Source organism: Psammomys obesus, unplaced genomic scaffold, assembly GCF_907164565.1.
Source record: "Psammomys obesus unplaced genomic scaffold, mPsaObe1.curated_primary_1811, whole genome shotgun sequence".
Taxonomy (NCBI): Eukaryota; Metazoa; Chordata; class Mammalia; order Rodentia; family Muridae; genus Psammomys; species Psammomys obesus.
Window position 1 is genome coordinate 6,452,925 of NW_026590062.1, and position 20,527 is coordinate 6,473,451.

At 48.9% G+C, this 20,527-nt stretch overlaps 1 protein-coding gene across 2 annotated transcripts in view; it reads left to right on the forward strand.

The window, feature by feature from the left end:
- Taok3 (TAO kinase 3) overlaps nt 1-19,659 on the forward strand; it is a 168,492-nt gene extending 148,833 nt beyond the window's left edge. For both annotated transcript variants that reach the window (XM_055605744.1, XM_055605745.1), the window contains 4 exons: nt 8,391-8,630; nt 10,317-10,529; nt 16,841-17,023; nt 18,754-19,659. In XM_055605744.1, the coding sequence (XP_055461719.1) occupies nt 8,391-8,630; nt 10,317-10,529; nt 16,841-17,023; nt 18,754-18,915 (798 nt within the window). In that variant the 3' untranslated portion in view covers nt 18,916-19,659. The remainder of the gene's footprint in view (nt 1-8,390; nt 8,631-10,316; nt 10,530-16,840; nt 17,024-18,753) is intronic.
- Nucleotides 19,660-20,527: the final 868 nt, after the last annotated feature.

Below are 20,527 nucleotides of genomic sequence, written 5' to 3' on the forward strand. Positions count from 1 at the left end.
GGCTAAGGAGGGAGCTCTAGGTTCAGTGAGAGACCCTGTCTGACAGAGACTATGCACACACACATACAAACACACATATGCACACAATCATAACCATAACTTTAGTAATAATAATAGTTATGGTGATAACTGCCAGTCGCCCAGTTTGGGAGACTAGGTAGGCACGTTGGCCTTCAGTAAGATGGAGGCTATAGAAGGCACATCAGTCTGTCAGGAAATCATTATTAATATGAAAAGACATGCCACTGAGCCAATGGTAAAAATATTCATGGTTCCAAAAAAGCCCCTGTGTACAAGAGGGACAGACCCACTTCAGGCACCATGAACAGGAGAGGAATTGGAGCAAGTGGCTCTCCTTGTGTGGCCAGCTGACCTGCACTGCCAGTCCTCCTGCCTCGGCCTGCTGAGTGCCGGGTGTGCTCGCAGCAGCGTTCCAATTAGAAGAAAGAGCAAAGCAAACTGGAATTTGCTCGCCAGCAGCCATTCTAGACCAGCCAGGCTCTGTGTTTATGTTTTGAGCTCTGGGAAGGAGAAACGGATAGGCATTTCTGCTCAGGACAGTGATCTGATAAACAGGAGAGCTGAGAGGGAGGGGCCTGGTTTGGAGTGACACAGGGTCTGATTAGGGCCTGAGTCCTTAGTGAGGTCCAAGCTTACCCCAAGGGGCTGAAAATGGGTTCTGGGATGGGAAGATACGTCTAGATCCTGTGATGATGTGGGGACCATTGCTGGGCCACAGGCCATAGACAGACACACAGTGGAGCTGTAGTGATGTGTCAGGGCTATGAGTAAACAGAGGAGACAAAAGCTAGAAAGGTCCGTTCCATGGGCAGTAATGACAACAAATATTTGAGAAAAGCTGTTTAGAGAGAAGAGACTAGAAGCAAAGAGATCAAGTGCGGGGAACGGACAACATGGTGGTGGGAGGTTCCAAAAGACAGCTGGGTCTGAATCATGATTTCAAACAGAATAAACGGGGCTTGGACTGCTCAGCTGGTAGTGTTTGCTTAGCACACAGAGAACCCTGAGTTCCACCTCCAGCGGCACAGAAATGGGTGTGATGGGTCACACCTTCAACTCAGCACTCAGGAGATATCTGGGGCTGGTCTGAGCTGCACGAAACCCTGACTTAAGAAATAAAAGGAACAAGAGCAGGTCCTGGCAGCCAATGAGAGGAGAGATGGGGATAAAATCGAGTTCCTTAACGACTGGAGACTTGGAGACATCTAGGTCAAGCTAGAAGCTTCAAGAGAGAAATTAACTAAGCAGTGAATATTCTGAATCTGTCAGAAAGCAAAAATTAAATATGGGAGAAGGTGCCATAAAGAATGCCTCATGCCTGTGCAAATGTGAGGACCTGAGTTCAGAGCCCCAGTGCCCACAGAAAGCCGGACTCATAGTACACGCATGTCTAAAATCCTGGTGCTCCTGTGGTTCATACAAAAAGGAGGAAGATAGAGACAGGAGAACCCTGACCTCCACCTACATGTGTGTCATGGCATGCACTCACATTCACAGACACACACACACATACATGTATGCACATCAGACACATACACACGTGCCATGTACATACATACACATACACACATTTTTAAAATTAAAATAAAAAGCCCCATTGCTGGTTAGAAATAAAATATTTTTTTCACCTGACAATTACTATGATTCCAGTAGCAGATTTTTAGGAAAATTTTGAAGCCAAATGGTCAGTTATCATCAATAAAAGTTATAGAAAGTGGCTACTCTCCAACATGATTAAAAAAAAAAAACTATATTCATGAAGAGATGGCTCAGCATTTAAAATCATTCATTGTACTTGTGATGGCCGCAGGTTCAGTTCCTAGCACTCACATGGCTCACAACCACCTGTACCTCCTGTTCCAGGGAACCCAGTGCTCTCTGCTGACCTCCAAGGGCACAGCTCACAGGTGATACACATACAAAACACACACACACAACCAGCTAAACAAGACTATTTTTCTTATGAGTTCACATTTTCTTTTTTTAGGTTTTATTTTTCCTAGAAACACTTTAATGAAAATGTTTTATATTTTTCTAGTTACAAAAGCAGCAAGAACACTAAAAAAAATATAAAGTGTGATCTGAAAGTTCTTTTTTACTATGAGTAGAAGCTGTGTGCACTCAAGGCATGTAACCCTATGCTCTGGCATAGTGTGCATTGTAAAGTTAGCATATTTAAATTTATTACCGTATCCATCAGCCCTGTAGGGTTGCTCTTTGTATGTCTGTGCATTGCATGCAATGTGTGCCTATGTCTCCCTGTGTGTGCTTGCGTGGTGTCCATGTGCACATGCATGGCTTTGTGTATGCATGTACATTCACTATGTGCATGGTTATTGCATGCATGTATCATGTATATGTACATGCATTATGTGTAAGTGTATAGGTGTGTATGCAGTATGTGCAAGTCTGTATTTCTGCTTGTGTGAAGAGATCTCTGTCCATCCTTACAAATATAACATGACAAACATTGTGATATAACATGGCAAGCTATTGTTACCATGCTGTCCTTCAGAGCTCCAAAAATTATTCATCTTGCATAATGAAAAGTTTGTGGCTTTTGATCAATATTGCCCTTTCCTCCTAACTTCATATCATCCAGTTTCTACCCCCAAGACAGCCAACCATTCATTTAGCACACATCATTCTACATTTTTCCCCTGTGTCTTATGTATGACTTTAACTTTGCGGCATTATCTGCAACAGGAACAAACTCTGGCTGGCATAAGCATGGTGATGGCATTTTTCAACAATTACTTATTTTTGTTTTATGTGTCTGGATGTTTTGCATTGTGTAAAGAGACCAGAAGAGGGTAGTGTGTCCCTTAAGAGTTGGATTGAACCCAGGTCCTTGGCAAGAGCAGCAAGCTCTTAATCACTGAGCCATCTCTCCAGCCCCAGAGCTAACTGGGAGGATGAGGGGCAGGTAACAGAGGTGATAGAATGAGGCAGGAATGGTGAGGAGACGTGCCGGAAAAGCACATTCCCTGAAGTAAAAGGCAAGGGCTGTGCTCCTCTGGCAGTGCCTCCTCCCACCCCGCTAATGTATCATTTCTGTACCAAACTCAGTTCCTAGGAGAGCGAGAACTTGAGTGGGTAACATGCCATCCTTAACATGACTCCAGCAAAGATGGAGTCCTTTCTCCAAGCAGAAGAGGAAGGCTGGGGCGGGGCATTGCAGAAATCCCAGATGTTCACTGCACTGTTCTGCTTAGCTTTTCTCCATTCACCGTGAAACACATGGAGCACTGCCCTGTTCCCCACAGCATCACGGGATCCTTATCTAATGCTGTTCCTCTCAGGACATCTTCAGAAATGTGACTGTCACCAGCAATACTACAGAGAACACCTTTGTATGTTTTTAGTATCCCTGGATGTGCCTCAGTGGTAGACAGCACACCTAGCATGTGTGAGGCCATGGGTTCCATCCCCAGCACTATAGGAAAAAAAAAAATCCATCGCTGAGGATTTCCATGCACACATGCTTTCATAGCTATTTCTCAGACGTCGAGCCTCTCGACCAAAGTTTTAGATACATATCACAGCTCAGGAGGTGAAGGCTCTTGCTGCTAAGCCTGATGACCGGAGACTGATCCCCAAAAACCACATGGTGGAAGGAGAGAACTCACTTCCATATGCATCCACACATGCACACTCACAAAGAATCAAAACCATAGAACAGATAGAGCCGGGTGGCACACCCCTGTCATCCCAGCACTTAGGGAGGCAGAGGCAGGCGGGTCACCGTGAGTTCAGTTCAGGGTCTATAAAACTAGTCCAGGACAGTTCAGGCTACAGAACTGTTAAAAAAAAAAAACAACAACAACAACAAAAAACAAACAAACAGATAGACCAAGACCAACAGATAGATGGACAGACACATGTCATCCTCTTAGGCGTCTGTAGTTCCACCAGCGAGCCTAACTTCCTTCATCACTCTCAGAAATCCCATTCCCGTTAGCTCATGAAGCAGACACAAAGGAACAGCAGTCTGGTTGAGCCCTCTTAATCTGACCCAAGAACTGGAACTAAGAAATTGCTAAATACACAACCCAACAGCAGCACCACTGTGAAGTTTGAGTTCCAAGCCAGGGATGGGTGGCACACACACCTATAACCCCAGCACTCGGAAGGCTGAGGCAGGGGAATCATGAATTGGAGGCCAGTCTAGGCAACTTAGGAAGATTCTGTCTCGGAATATCTCATAAGAAGATCTGGAGTGGGAAAGCCTGTGCCCAGCAGAAAGGGAGATGGCTGCCTCTGCCTCCCCCCTCTGGCAGAGCATGTGGACCTGGAGGGCATTGGCAGGCTGGGTCAGCAATGTTACAGATTTTATACAATGTTGGTGATTTTATACAAGCCACAGACATTCATGACTCTAACATATAATGTATTACCAGTGTCTAGAACATTCTAACACAGATCGGAAAAAATAGAATACAGGAAGACGCACTTCACTGGCTGTCTTTTCACAGAAATGTTGCAAACCGGAGACCCAGAGTTTTAGCCTCCATTTAACTTCACAGAAGTATGTGATCTTAGACCTTCAGTTTCCCAGTCCTCATTGTTATATATGAAGATCTTCACAAGGAGTCCTCAGGGTGGTGGTGCACTCCTTTAATCCCAGCACTTAGGAGGCAGAGGCAGAGGCAGAGGGATCTCTGTGAGTTCAAGGCCAGCCTGGTCTATGTGTGTGTGTCATTCATATATATGTAATTGCAAGGTTGTCACCTTACAGGGATGCAGTTAGAGTTAAGCTTTATGAAATTATGTTTTTTGTGTTTAATTGAGAGGTAGGCATGATGGGGCATACCCGAAGTCCTCACTATCCAGGAGGCTAAGATGAGGCAGGAGGATTGCTTGGGTGCAGGAGTTGGAAATCAGCCTGGGCACCATGGCAAGACTCCCACATAAAAGAGAAAAGTGAAAGCACTTTGCATGTTGTCATATCGACGTGGCAGTGGACTCAAGATAAGATGGATGTAAAAGGGTTCCCCAGAGCTTGATCTGCTATAGTCAAGTGGCTATGTTACACCTCACCAACTCAGACACAGGACTCAGGATGAAGGGACCAGCCTAGAAACTGCAACCCAGAACCATTTTTTTTTCATACTTACATCTTCTAAATAATTTGTAAAAACCAAGTCTAAGCTATTCTACTCCAGTTATTTATTCCTTTCTGAGAACTGAAAACCAATGACGTACAGTTACATTCTGAAACATTTCAGTCATTTCATCTTCACCAACACTGTTTGTGCTGGTGGGGGTGGGGGGGTGGTCCTGAGTTCATGCCTGAAGCAACTAAAGTGTGCATTAGGGGCCTTGCCTGTGTGGGAAGCTTGCCAAAGCCACAGACAGCGAGTCACCAGAAGGACCAAAGCTGACTCTCGCCTGAGCATTGCTTGGATGACTCCCAAAGAACTCACAACCCAGAGCACCCCATGCAGGTGTCCCTCAGCCCCCAGACAGTCTTGGCACCCAGAGCACCCCATGCAGGTGTCCCCAGCACCTGGAGCTGCTCCACTCAAGAAGGGAAGCCCATGATCTCCACGGAAAGCTTGCTTAGTGGCTTTTATTTTATTCTCTGATTTGGGCTCCTGGAGTTCGTTAGAGCTGTAAAGCCCAGCACTAGGGCTCACGATACAGTCTGAGCTTTCCTTGTCACGCTCCAAATTCTTGGTTTGATCACCTGATCTGTGGCGAGGGCCACTTTCCTGTGGTGCCACTCACTGATTTTTGAAAGAAGATATTTAGTTTTAGCTGAAGAGCTGGCTCGGTAGTTAAGAGCACTGGCTGCTTCTCAAGAGAACTTGGGTTTGAATCCCAGTACCCACATACTGGCTCATAGCCATCTTTACTCCAGTTCCAGGGGATCTGACACCCTCTTCTGGGCTCTTTCAGCACTTGTGTTTTATATACAGTTCAGGGGAAACACTCATAGATGTTAAAAAATAATTCTTTTTTAAAGAAGACACTTGGTGGTCCTTGTAGAAAGGCAAAAAGAAAACAATAGAAACACTGAGGAGCCAGAGAAAGAGGCCCTGGCAGAATTCCCTTTCAGGAATTGAAACATTTAAACAATGTTTACACAGTAACTACTCTTGCACTTAAAATGAGTTCCAGGGATGCCCTTGTCCAAGCTCCATCCCATGTGCCTACCTCAGTACCTGATTCATGCCACTTTTGCAATAATGCTTGCAAAATGACGATGCTAGAAGTTATGGGTGGAAGGCCAGTGTGTCTGCAGGATAATTCCAGCCACCTTTTACTAACACCCCTGCAGATGCAAACCCCTTGTATCTTCTCCTCTCCTCACAAATGCCGAGAGGTTGTTCTCCTGCCAAGTTCACCTCCAAGCTTTCTCCCACCCTGACCTTCTCAGCCAATAACACCTTTCCCAAAACTCCGTAGCACACCTCCTTTCCAGAGCGACATCTCCGTAGCCCTGCTTTTTTTTTTCCCCTTTTAAATTTGTACAGAGCCTATTTGCCTGCACTGGTTATGAACTGTCTTGCTTGCATGTTAACTGGAACTTATTTGGGCAGGGAGACAGCACCAAGAAAACTCAACAGCAGCTAGTGCAGCCGCTCACGCTTCTGTTCCCAACACTCAAGAGGCGGAAGCAGGCAGATCTCTGTGAGGGCAGCCTGGTCTAAGTTGCAAGTTCTGGGCCAGCCTAGGCTACCTAGTGAGACTCTATCTCAGGGACAAAAAAATACAGAACAAAAACCTCAGTAGAAGTTAATATAGCTGGACATAGAGATGGACTGAAAAGCAGCCAAGACATGGGTACAACGTACTCACTGCATCCATTTCTCTCTCTCTCTCTCTCCCTCTCCCTGTCTCCTTCTCTCCCTGTCTCCCTCTTCCCCTCTTCCTCTCCCTCTCTCCCTCGTCTCTCCCTCCTTCCCTTCCCCCTCTTCCCCCTCCCCCTTTTCCCTCTCTTCTGAAGTCTAGCTTTATCTAAACGTCATCCCTCATAGCAGATGACCACCCCATAGTTCCTGTGTGTGCCGTCACTCCAGCCACCACAGAGACAACTGGCCCTGAGTCACAGCTCCAAATTCCTAGGAGAGAAAATAGATTGGCTCAGGTTAGGCCATTCGCCCACCTTGGATCCGGTCACCTGTGAGACCAGCACCTCCTTCAACAAGCGTCTACCCTACCTCACCATTAGAGTGTCCCCCAGGTCGAGGGCAGCGGCCAAAGCTTAGCAAACACTAGCAGGAATCCGGGGCTCAGGGTTTAGAGGTTTGCAAGTGCGCATTTAGGAGATGCCCCCAAGGGGCCGGGATGGAGCTCAGTTCTCCAACCAGCCCAGGGCTCCAAGTTCAATCCCCAGTTGGGAAAGGTGAAAAATAGTCTCAGGTTAGTTGGTAAAAATGTTTTTATTTAACCTTTTGTTTTTCTGGTTGATCCTTCACCCTCCAAGGAAGGAAGGTGTAAAAGGAACCAGACAGGACAGGAATAGAAAGAACCCAAGAGAGGTCTGGGGGTGTGGTTCAGTGGTCTGGGGGTGTGGCCCAGTGGTCTGGGGGTGTGGCTAAGCGGTCTGGGGGGTGTGGCTCAGCAGTCTGGAGCACTTAGCTAGCTTGTGCCTGGCTCTGGGTTCAATCCCCAATGCCACCGGAAAAAAAAAAAAAAAGAAAACTGACAAGCAGCAAGTGGTTAGATCTAGAAATGATCAGACTGACTGCCGTGGGAAAGATGAAAGGGGAGAGTGGTGTCCTCCAATTTCTCCCAGCATGCCCTAAGCTCCGCTTTTTAAAAATAGATAATTGGCCTATTTCTGTTATATATGAAAACAGGGTATTCCCCCGAAAGCTGAAGGCAATGCAGACATTCTGGTGCTTTAGTCTGGTTCTCGACACTGGTTGCAGAGCAGAGTCACCTGGAGATCTCAACAGTGGTCATATAACAGAGTCATCTGGAAAAGGCTTTAAAATTGAAATAGGGGATCCCAATCCCAGACGATTATCAGAATCTGAGGGTGTGTGTCCTTACATGATTTTAATGGGTAGTCAGTATGGGAGCCCCTGGCTTAACCACACGGAAGCCTAGCATGTCACCGAAGACCCACAGGCCCTCTATGAGGCAGGAAAAACCAGGTGGGATTAACCCCATTAACCCCATTTCCCAGGTAGCGCAGTTATGACTGCTGGGAAGTTTCCACCTTGTGGGTGGTGACCTCATCACAGAACGAAAAACCCCAGGGGCTGCCCCTCTGATCTCATTAAGTCATGCTGCAAACACTAATGGACTTAATTAAGAGCCGTCCCTCACCGTGCTGTGTCGTGTTCCCGCCCCCCAGCCCCGCCTCTTTCCCCTCCGCTCATCTCTCTCCATTCATCTTTTGCCCCCGGATGCAGGAACTAAATAAGAAGAGGACGCAGAAGGAGATGGAGCACGCCATGCTGATCCGGCACGATGAGTCCACCCGAGAGCTAGAGTACAGACAGCTGCACACGCTGCAGAAGCTCCGCATGGATCTGATCCGGCTACAGCACCAGACGGAGCTGGAGAACCAGCTGGAGTACAATAAGAGGCGGGAGCGGGAGCTGCACCGGAAGCACGTCATGGAGCTTCGGCAACAGCCGAAAAACTTAAAGGTAAGAGGGCAGCAAGCCCGCTCCCGGGGTGCGTTCTCACAGACAGGTGGGCCACAGCGGCATGTCTGTGTCCCACTCCACAATATCAGAATCTCCAGGTGTGGGATCCAGGGCGCCTCCCGCCAGCTGGGAAGCTGCTCTACAACTTGCTGGCTACAGGGGCCTCGGCCCTCCCTGTAGTTCAGTACTTTACCTACCTGAGCCATAGGTTACCCCCGGCCCCACCCCCCCGCCCCCCACCCCCGCTCTGAAAGGCAGTAAAAAAGGGATGGAGAGATGGCTGACCTTCCAGGGATCCTGGGTTTAATTCCCAGCTCCTACTTGGCAGCTCACAACCATCTGTAACTCCAGTTCCAGGCAGTCTAATGCCCTCTTCTGGCTGCCAAGGGCACCAGGCACACATATGGTATATAGACATACATGTAGGCAAAACACCCATGTCTATAAAATAGAGCTAAAAATTTTAAAGTGAACAAGGAGAGCTCAGGAGATTCTCAAATGACCCTTTCACAGGGATCACCCCCCCAAAAAAAAAAAAAACACAGATATTTACATTCATAACAGTAGCAAAATTACAGCCCTGAAATCGCTGTGGGCCTGAGCATCAGGACTGGCTCTCCAGGCTGCAGAGAGGGATAAATGGAGGGACCCTTTGGCCATTGCAGCCTCCAGCTAGTTCTTGCATCGCATCACACCAGGTGGCAAGTTTTGTGTCCTCAGCCACTGTCACATGTCAGGAAAAGAGGCCAGCCTCAGTGCCAGTACAGATGCAGGCTGCCCTTAATCACGCTGGCTCTTGTCCCTTCAAGGCAAACCCCAGGCACATCCATGACCCCTGCCACCAGAAGCCATGAGTGCTCAACAAGTGACATGGAGCATGTGGCCTGTGCCTTCCATATACCCCTCTGCCTACGTGCCAGAGTGCAGATGTGACTTCCACCTCCTGAAAGCAGACTCAGTGGATCCAAAGACCCAAAGTCACCTTTCTCTCTCAGTTTCTACTGAAACCAAGTAGGAATGGGTTGGGGTGTGAGCTGCTGTCAGGCGTTCTTCTTTGATGTCTCAGAGAGACACTGTGAGCCAGAGCAGTGGGAGCTGGCTGTACAGCTACCCCGTTTCTCACTTGGAAATGAGAGGAGAAAGTGTATACATGGCTGTGTACACACGTACCCAGAGAGGAAAAAACAGCAAGCAACAGGGGCCACTGAAGACTTGGAGGGACGCAGGGAAACAGTTGCCAGCTTTTTTAACAAACTTTGTCGTATTCCACAATCTGCTAACGAACTGTCATTCTGTTATAATCCATTTTTTTCCTTAAGCCATTTGTCAGTTCAAAATCACCTCATCCATTTAATCTGTTAAAAAACAAACCAAAGGGCTGGAGAGATGGCTCAGAGGATAAGCATACTGTCTGCTCTCCCAGAGGTCCTGAGTTCAGTTCCCAGCAACCACATGGTGGCTCACAACCATCTAAAATAAAATCTGGTGCCCCTTTCTGACTGCAGGTATACATGCAAAACACACATTGTATATATAATAAATAAATCTTTAAAAACAAAAACATACAAACAAACAAAACCCGGAATACTGGTTGGTGGCTATCATGTAACCTGAGGACTTCCGTGTGGACTGACTTGTTTATATTTTCTTTCTCTGTCACTTTTTTTTTTTTTTTTAATCTACCAGGCCATGGAAATGCAAATTAAAAAACAGTTTCAGGACACTTGCAAAGTACAGACCAAACAGTACAAAGCACTCAAAAATCACCAGTTGGAAGTCACTCCAAAGAACGAGCACAAAACAATCCTAAAGACGCTGAAGGACGAGCAGACGAGGAAACTGGCCATTTTGGCCGAGCAGTATGAACAGAGCATAAACGAGATGATGGCCTCTCAAGCGGTAAGTGGGTAGGTTTGTCACCACGGCTGCGAGAGCTTTTGGGATTTCAAGAAAACTCAAGATTCGGCTTTCATTCCCAAGCACCTTCCGGGATATATTGGTTTAGGATATATTGTTGGCTTCTTCCCTGCCCGAGGAACGGAGGAAAGTGACGTGACGCCGAGTACAGCTGAGCCCATGTAGAGGATACTCGCTGGAACACATCTTACAATGTGGAGCTGAAGGAGCAGAGCCAGTCCAGCCTTGGGCATGCAGGGAGTGGGGGAGGGGTGGATACCGTTTGTGTGTGTGTGTGTGTGTGTGTGTGTGTGTGTGTGTGTGTGTATGCATGTGTATGTGTATGCTTATTCATCAGAGGTTTACTGATCACCACCCAACAAATGTCTGCTGCCTCCAAGCAGAGCTCCTGTCAAGTGAGGGGACGCACAGAGAGAGGCATATTTGCTCAATGAGCTCTGGCCAAGCTTCCGTGTGCAGCGCTGTGCTGGGCCCAGAGACCATGGAGCTAGGCAGGGCCTCACACTGTGTCAGGGAAAGCGGGGAGTCAGATCAACTGGGCGGTAACAGTCAAGCACACTGAGTACTTGGTTGTTCGGGTACCCAGGGCCTTGGAAGGACAAAAAGGAGCAGGGAAGCTGGCCCAGGAACAGCTGGAGACCTAAAAGGAAGCCATCAAAATACATGGGCCTGCATGGGCAAGGGTCCAAATGAGGAGAGTGTGTATCTGGGGCTCAGAGCTGGAGGGTGAGCCCAGAGTGCAAGGAAGAGGACTGGGCCGGGATCCATGACGCACACCCGCCATTCCAACATTCAGAAGACTGGGGCAAGAGGATTGTGACAGCCTGGGCTACTAGCGAGATGTAGTCTTGCAAAACAAAGGTGGGGGTGCAACTCCTCAGTAGACCATTGATGGAGGGCCCCCAGCACTGAAAATAAGGGAGGGAAGGTGGGAATGAAGGAAAGGAGAAAAGGATGGAGGAAAAGCAGAAGGAGGAAAGAGAAGGGGGGACTGGGACCCCCATGCATCCCTCCTGTCTTATGCTCGGGCCAGCCCTGTGTTCTTCACTGTGTCCCAGGCATCCTAGGACATGGAGGATGTTGGTAGGTTGGAGAAGGGGTGTGTCAGGTGATTGAACGATGTCATCTCACAGCGAAAGGCCCTAGCAACCAACGGTTTACCGAAAAGAAGCGTTAGTCCCACCTAAGGCTGTAGTCTGCAAAGATGCAGAGGCCCCAAAGGGTCTGAGACCAAGTGAGCAGCCTGAGCAGCTACAGCAGCCAGGGAGTGACATGGGGGGGGGGGTTAAGAGGGTGGGGGACAGAACCCCCAGCAGGAGGTGACTCTGATGTCTGGTGTGTAGTTGCCATGAAGCCTGGGTTCACAGTACAGTACTGCCACAGTACAGGTGAGAGGCAGGCACATGGATGTGGTAAGGGCTGGGCATGGTTTGAGGGACACTTAGAGCAGCAGAGAGAACTGAGAGGTTGTCAGGAGACTGGGAGAGTCGAGGGAGGCGGGTGAATTCAGATGACGGGCACGGTAATTGCACAAGGTGGCCATGGCACCTGAGGCCTGTGGGCGTCCATGTGGAGAGACGCAGATACTGAAATCTACAGGTCAGAAGGGACGCCAGGATTGAAGACAGAAGGCCCCATGCCTTTGCCCTGTGAAGGCAGCTGTAACTTTTAAGAGTAAGCAGAATCTACCAGGGACAGGTGGTGGGGTTTGAGAAGCGGGCCAGGGACAGGAACTAGTAGCTGTCCACATTTGAAGGCCTGAGGAGACATAGATCAAAGAGGATGAGTACCCAGAGATCAGGAGGGGCCAGGCAAGCACAAGTCACAGATGCCAGGGCAATGGTTCCCACAGGAGGGTTCAAATGTGCAGGAGCCACGAGAACAGTAAGCCTCGGCGACCTCCTCGCTTTGGACAATGGCTTTAGTCAGTACAGTACAGCAGTGGACTAGACATTCTCGGACTTCAAAGGAATGGGGCTGCAGCCCAGTGGGTATAATGCTTGCCGAGCGTGCATGGGGCCCTGGGTTTGACCCTCCACACCACATAAACCGGCATGGTGGCTCCCACCTGCGATGCCTGCACCTGAGAGGTAGAGAATGAGGATCAGAAGTTCAAAGTCATCCTCAGCCACATAAGTTCAAGGCCAGTGGCAGCCTGGGCTGCATGAGACCCTGTCTCAAAAATAAAGAGTGCCCATAAAAAGAAGAAGAAACTGCATGTGGGACTACATTTCCCATCCTCATCAGCAGAGGCAGACAGACATGTAGCAAGCGGAGGGGACGGTTTGAGGAGGCTTCTGCCAATAGGGAGAGGCTTAAACATGTTCTTGAGCTGAGGATGGGCGCTGCTGCCCTCATGCCTTCATCCATTCATCCATCCATTGGCAGGTGTTCATGAGTATCTGCACCATGACCCAGGCATCCTGGAATACCATGATGAATATCCCGTCATCCCCCAACCTGGTCCTCCTGGGATAATGGTGGAAACAACATCAAAGGGGGCTGCTGCACATGGGGTAGAGCAAGAATGAGAAGGCAGCAGCAGAACCGGAAGGGCTAGCCTGGTCTGGAATGGCAGGAGCAGCCTTACCACCACAGCCATTTAGGCTGAGGAGCCCCCGGTGCGGGAGGGGGAAAACAGTCGCCCTTCTGAAGAGCTCGAAGGCATCAGTTCTGTCTGGAATTCGGAGCGCTGGGGAGGGTCTTGCCTGGGAATAAGACAGGAGGGTTGCACGGGGGTCGGGGGGCAGGTCACAGTCGGCTCTGCAGGCCTTAGCCTCAGCACAGTACACTGTCACTAAAGAGTAGGGGAGCTGGCATATTGCTGTTTGGGGACCGTCCCTCTGAGACATGCGGAGAACGGCACGAGAGATGGTGAGAGCGCTGGGAGGCCGCTAAGGGGTGTTGCTTTTGCCCAGCTGTAAGGGTAAGACAGTAGTGATGCATCACAGGGATGAAGGGAGAGGTGGCCATGTTCAAGACGGTGAGGGTCAAGATGACGAGGAAAGCTTGGGAAAAGATCCAAGTCTCTGGGTTGATTTTAATAGTAGGTGACAGTGACAGTTTTCTAAAAGAGCAGTGGGACAGGCTGGGGAAGTGGAAGGAAGGATGAGTTTGTAGTGGTCACCTAGAACTCATGGGTCTGCGAAACAACCCAGGTGAAGCTGTCCAGCGGATAAGCAGATAAACCAAGAGGGAGAGCAGGAGGGCTAGCCTCCCCCCTCCCCTTTCCTCTCCCCAAAGCAAGTCTGGACCATGTATCCCAGGGTTTGCCAGCATTTGCCCGACAGATAGTCATAGAAAGAGCAGTTTAGAGAGGGCCCCAGCCAAGGCCCTGGGGCATCCGAATTTCATAAGGTCCTGCTTGGCAGGACACAGCTGGGAAAGAAGCAAAGTGGGGTGAAAAGCACAGGGAGGGGTATGCAGTGTCTCAAGTCAAGGACAGAGACAAGGAATCACAAGAAAGGAGGCAGCCGATGGTGGCAAACCCTCCTGGGACGTGAGGTCACGTAAGAACATCTCACCAAGATGCTCAGAAACCGGAGTGTGAGTAATGTAAGTGGAGGACGGGTCAGATAGTGCTGGGTAGGATTCTTGTCTTGGTTTTTGGTGTTTTGAGACAGGTTCTCTTGTAGCCCCGGCTGGCCTGGAACTCACTATGTGGCCAAAAGTGGCTTCGAACTTCTGATCCTCCTGCCTCCCCACTTCCCACTGGGATTACAGGTGTTCATTACCACACCCTGTCTATTTAGGGCTGGAGACAGGACCAGGGCTTCATGCTGTCCCACTCTATCGACGTGCCCACACCCCAGCCTGGCTCCAGTCCTGTTAGTTGTACTCATAGCACCTGCGGCATTTCCTGGCTCTGCAGCAAGGGTCCAGTGACTGTGTTATGCAGACAAAGGAGAAGGAGTGCAAAGGAGAGCAGGAACAGGGAAGAGGTGAGTCAGTCTGGCTGTCACAGCTGCCCATCACTGGCCTCGGGCCATGGGTCAGGTGTAACCCTTTACGTACTGGCCGTGAATGCCTATTTACCTGGGCAAACCAGAGGCACACTGAAGGAAGGCCATTCCAATGAGCTACTGCTCTGGGGAAGAGCTGATACTTTTTAAAATTTTTCTGAAAAAGGACAGATCATAAATGTAATCCATGTGGACTACGAGGTGTCCATCACACTCACCAGATCACCTCTGCAGAGGCAGCCAGAAATGAGGTGTGTGTGTTTGAGATAGACCCGGCATGCCCTAGTAAACTTTATGCATAGACAGATGGCATGGCCTAGGGGCTAGAGCACTCCAGTTTCTGGCATTTCGGGGAGGCAAGGTTTGGATTCACCTGAGGAGGAGGCCATGAGCTGAGTTACACTGCACACTCCTTACATCCTTTCCTTCTCTTCTTAAGCTACTGTAGAAGCAAGCATGATATCCACTCACACTGTTATAAACCTTAGAGTGCACGTGTGACTGTGAGTGAAAAAAACAACAACAACAACAAAAAAAAAAAACTCCAAAATCTGGAACGCCTGTGGATTCTAGCACATGGACTTGTGTGGTCAGAGCTGGCACAGAGTGGAGTTTGAGGATAGCTGGACGCCAGAAACAAAAGCTGCAAGCTGGGTTAACAGAGGGCTTGTCTACCATGCAGGAAGTCCTCAGCTTTGCTACCCCACTGCTAGAATCCCAGCATGGCCGTGCACACACCTGTAATCCCCACCCTTTGGAGATAGAGGAAGGATCAGAAGTTCAAGGTCATCCTTGGCTGCATTACAGGCGCTGGCTCCAGTGTGGCCTGCATGAGACCCTGTCTCAGAGGAAGCTGGAGACATTTTGAGGTCAGCACTGCCCGTTGGACATCTGAACTCACAGCCGCTTACCCAGGCTCATGGCAGGTGATGCATAGGAATAGAGAAAGGTTCCTGGGAAGGAGCCTCCCAGATCAGGAGAAAATCCCTAGCAGTCCTCACTGGGAGCTACACATTTCACTCTCATCCGTGAGCTGTTCCAGCTGCAGACCGACTGTGTGTATGCAGCAACCCCGCCTGTGTCCCCCAGTGGATTCTAATATAGACAGCATAGGCTGGGACTCAGAAAACACACTTTCCCCTTAACTCCATGGTGTATTTCCCACAGAAGGACTAAAGATGACATTCTGCAAGTAGCTTTAACATCTCCAGAATCACTTCCTGCTGTGGGATGGATTGTCAGTTGTCACAGGCCTAGATCAGCTGAAGATGACACTGGGGAAAATGGCCTGTATGGGAAGAGGCATAGGAACTCTAGGTAGCCTTACTGTCCGATTCAGGGGCTCTGACCTCAGTGGTCCCAGCCACACTGAGGGGCTGCTGTGGGGACATACCCAAACCTATGACAGAGTACCTAATCTGTGCTCTGCTCGTGGTCTGACACAGAAGCATCTCTGGGTTCTGGCCTTCAAGTCCCTGCAGGTGGGCTTAGCCCATCCCCACACTAGATCCGGGCATCTTGGTACCAGATGTAAAGTGCAGATGCACACGCCTGGATGCAAAGGGAACTGCGCCAGGCTGCGTGCATTATCTAGATCCCATCGCTTTAAACGCTAAATATGTCTCCCGAGGTTTCCAGATGCTCTCAAATGGTGAGGTTTTGAACCCTGGGCTTCTGGATTGGCAGCTAGAAAGATGTCAGGTGTGGCCACAGCCATAGCCAGCAGGAAGTGTTTGGTCATAACAGCTATGGTGACATGGCATTCACACTGCATGACTCTGGATTTACTTCTGTTGTACTAAGCATGTCTAAATGGTGTCATGGTTTTATAGTTAAAGGTGTTTAAATATGGACACAGTCTTGTCAAAACCAAAATGATGTAACATCTGCTGTTTATTGGACCTTGTAGTACATGTGGAATCTTAGGTCTGGGATCCTATATAGAGTCTTTCCTTTAAAACTTAATGGGAACTATTGTTTTCTTGAAGAGAGAGAGAGAGAGATGAGACTAAAGGAGGCCAGATAATTAGCAAAATGCCACCCTGGAGTGGCAGAGCCTAGCTTCGGGCTCACCAGTGTGCACTTCCGGAGCCCACAAGCTTTGCCACTGGAGTGAGCAGCCTTCCCAGGATCTTGAGCCCTGCACTGAAGGAAATGTGTTCTTAGAATCCTGTGGCCGACCAGACAGACTCCACTGGGGCTAATCCAAATTACAGTGTCCGTGTGTTTCTGTCCTTCCACCCAAGTCTGAGTAAGGAGACTGTTCCCAGTCGCCCCAGAGCAACGCAGTAGGGACTGCCTTATGACAGCGTGTGTCTTCTGTACCCACAGTTGCGGCTAGATGAGGCGCAAGAGGCGGAGTGCCAGGCCTTGAGACTACAGCTCCAGCAGGAGATGGAGCTGCTCAACGCCTACCAGAGCAAAATCAAGATGCAGACGGAGGCCCAGCACGAGCGTGAGCTACAGAAGCTAGAGCAGAGGGTATCTCTACGCAGAGCTCATCTTGAGCAAAAGGTAGGAAGGTTCCTGGGAGCCGGGAGGGTCGTGGTGTTGTGTGGAGCCCTCCCTAGTGACCAGGGATCAGACTGTCACCTTAGCCCTGGTATCCAAGAGAGGCAGGCAGTATCCCCCTGACCTGGGACACCATGGCTCAGGAATGTTATTCAGCCACCTGAGGTTCTGCTTAGGGATTCCACCATCTTAACCAGCAGAATGACATCACTTCAAAAGAACTATGGGATGCCTACATGGCTGCCCAGGAGCCTAAAAAAATCAAATGAGATTTGAATTTTTTCCAGAAAAAAAAAAATTACCAGCAGGGCTTTTTAAATAAGAAATAAAATGAGGTTCTAGAGAGATGGCTCAGAGGGTAAGAGCACTTGCTGCTCTTCCAGAGGACCAGGGGTCAGTTCCCTGCACCCACATCAGGCAGCTCACAGCCTCCTGTAACTCCAGTTCTAGGGGCTCTGACGTCCTCTCCTGGCCTCCACAGATGACATGCACATGAATATGCCTAAACACAGACATAAGTAATTAAATAGAAATTTTTTTTTTTTTTTTTTTTTTTTATGAAGAAAGAAACTGAAGATAGGTCAGTATTGCCACATATAGTGAATGTGGCCCTGCTTGAATTAGACCTTGCTCTAGGCAGGGTTCTAGGGCACGTCAGCTAGAAGCTGTGTCACAAAGCATCTCAGAGCCGGGGCTGAGGAGATGGCCCAGTGGATGAGGTGCTTGCTGTGCAAACATGAGGCCCTGAGTGCTATCCCAAACACCTACATTAAAATTGTAAAAGACCAGACATAGTGGTGCACACTTGTGACGCCAGCACAGGGAGGCAGCGACGGACGGCCCCCTGGCTGGCCAGCCCAGCCTACTTAGCTACTGAGAGGTCCTGCCTCAACAAACAAGGCAGGTGGCACCTCAGGAGCAGTACACATTGCTTTCTGGCTTCCACGTAAACACAAGCTTGGGCCTGTGTGTATACACACAACGCATCAGGCGACGCGCTGGCTGGGAAAGCACGAGGACCTGATTTTAGCTCTCTAGTCCCCCATGTGAGCGCTGGATTGGACAGCACACCTGTAACCCTAAGTCATAACCCTGGGAAGGCGGAGACAGGAGGATCCCAGGGACTCTGGATAGCCTGTGGGAGCTGAAACCCAGGCCCCAGGTTCAGTAACACCCTGTCTCAGAAAACAAGGTGGAGAGTGACCAAGGAAGACACCAAAGCAGACCTCTGGGCTCCACGCAGTCACATACAGGTGCATGTGGGCACACATTTCCCACACATAGACGCAGCACCTCAAGTTGGTGACCCCGCTCTCTGCTCGCCCTCACCTTCTCTCCCCAAGCAGCACGGCAGCCTGCTGTCCCTGCCACTGCTCCAGCATCAAATTTCTAAGGCTGCAGGAGGCCCTCCACAGCAGTCACACAGGGTTCACTGTGCTCAAGCTCTCTGGGCTTCTCAGCAGTTGCCTCATGCGCCGGGGGGAGGGCACTGACCTACATCAGCCTGGGCTCAGAGAGCATCTCCACCTCTACCCCAACCCCACACCCACACCCCACTCCTAGCCCCAGCAAGTCTGAAGCACAGTGGGTTAAATCTGAGATACTTTATCACTGGGCTCCCCTCTCTCAGGTCTAGGCTATTCCCTACTCCCCTGTGGGAGGGAGGGGGAGGGACCCCTCATGGCTGTGGGAGTGAGCGTTGGCCCTGAGACCCACTTCTATGCTTGGTGCAGATTGAAGAGGAGCTGGCCGCCCTGCAGAAGGAACGCAGTGAGAGGATCAAGATTCTCCTGGAAAGACAAGAACGAGAGACGGAGACTTTTGACATGGAGAGCCTCAGAATGGGATTTGGGAATTTGGTGACATTAGATTTTCCTAAGGAGGACTATAGATGAGATTAAATTTTTTTGCCATTTACAAAAAAAAAAAAAAAAGAAAGAAAGAAAGAAAGAAAGAAAGAAAGAAAGAAAAGAAAAGAAAAAAAGAAAACAAAAAATTCAGACCCTGCAAAACTACATTCCCCATTTTAACGGGCGTTGCTCTCACTTTCACACACACTCTCTATCTCTCTCCCTCTCCCCCCTTTCTCTCTCTCTCTCTCTCTCTCACTCTTCCTGACATCGTGTCGCACTAGTGCCTGTTTACTCTTACTCCATCAGGGGCCCTTTCCTCCCCCGTGTCAACTTTCAGTGCTGGCCACGACCTGGCTGCCCTACTGTCCACCGTCCACACGGCAGTACAATGTGGCTCACGGATGTTCTGGTGAAAACCTCGGAGGTGGTTTTAGGGTCTGTCAATCAACAAACGGCGATGGAACACAGATGGATATTGCTTTGAGCAATCCCTCATTGTCACCAACCAGTGAAAGTAAAGCAAAAACAGATAAACAAGCAAATACCTAAAGAAAGAAAACTAAATACACAAAACATGCCAAGGGGGAGAGAGACACAAAATCCGCAGCCTTACACCTTAACCAGCTGCTGCATAACTTTATTTTATTTTATTTTTTTGGTATTTATTCATCAGGAATTAAAAAAAAAAACAAAGTTTTATTAAAGATTGAGAATTTGATACATTTTACAGGAACTAATTGTGATGTACATATGGAGTGGTAACATATTATTACTATTTTGGGGTCGGGTGGGTGGGTGGGGTGAAGAGATCTTGTGATTTTTAAGAATCTGCCGGCAAGAGTTTGCCTTGCTGTCAGCCTGGTCTACTGTATCCCGGCATCCTCTGCGGTTGCAGACGGTGCGAATACACTTAAGGAGCTCACAGAATCCCAGTAGCACAAAATTGGGCTTTGGCAAATCATGTATTTTGTGTATAGAGGGAATCTAAGGAGAGGAATTGCTTATTTTCATATTGTATTTTAACTGTTTCTCTGATCAAAATTTTTTTACTTCCTCCTCCTGTTCCTCCCCCCGACCCCACGCCCACCTCCCCACGGTTTCCAGGTCAGTCTCTGGAGTTCAATGTCTTTTCTGTCCGATCATCTCTGTTTATTTCTCCTTCCCCTACCCATGCCCCCTATCTTTGGTCATAAATATTGCATTATTCATCCTTTCAAACTGTGTATTTTCTTACAATAAAAAATGATGAAGAAAAAAAGGCTTTACTCCTTTTGCATGCACCTTAAAAAAAAAACTTAAAAAAAAAAAAAAAAAAAAAAAAAACATTTTTCAGGTTCCGAGGAAGAGCATGATTAACTGTCAGGGCTTTTAATTATATTTGTAAATAAAAGTGTTCGTCACATCGCCTGGCTGTGTTCTTGTAGCAGGATTTTCCTTCCAGGTACAGTTGGGGATGACTCTGAGGGCTGGTCCCGCCTGGAACTGTGCTCCAGGGCTTCGGCTGCCTCTCCCGGAAGGATGCTGAAGTAAAGCCGCATCTTCCAGTCTCTTCTCCTGGACAGAAGTGGAGGTGTGCTGTTTGATGTGCTCAGTGAGGCCGGCCCAGGGTCGGTGTCCCTAGCCATAGAAGCATGAGCCACACCTACTGTGAGAA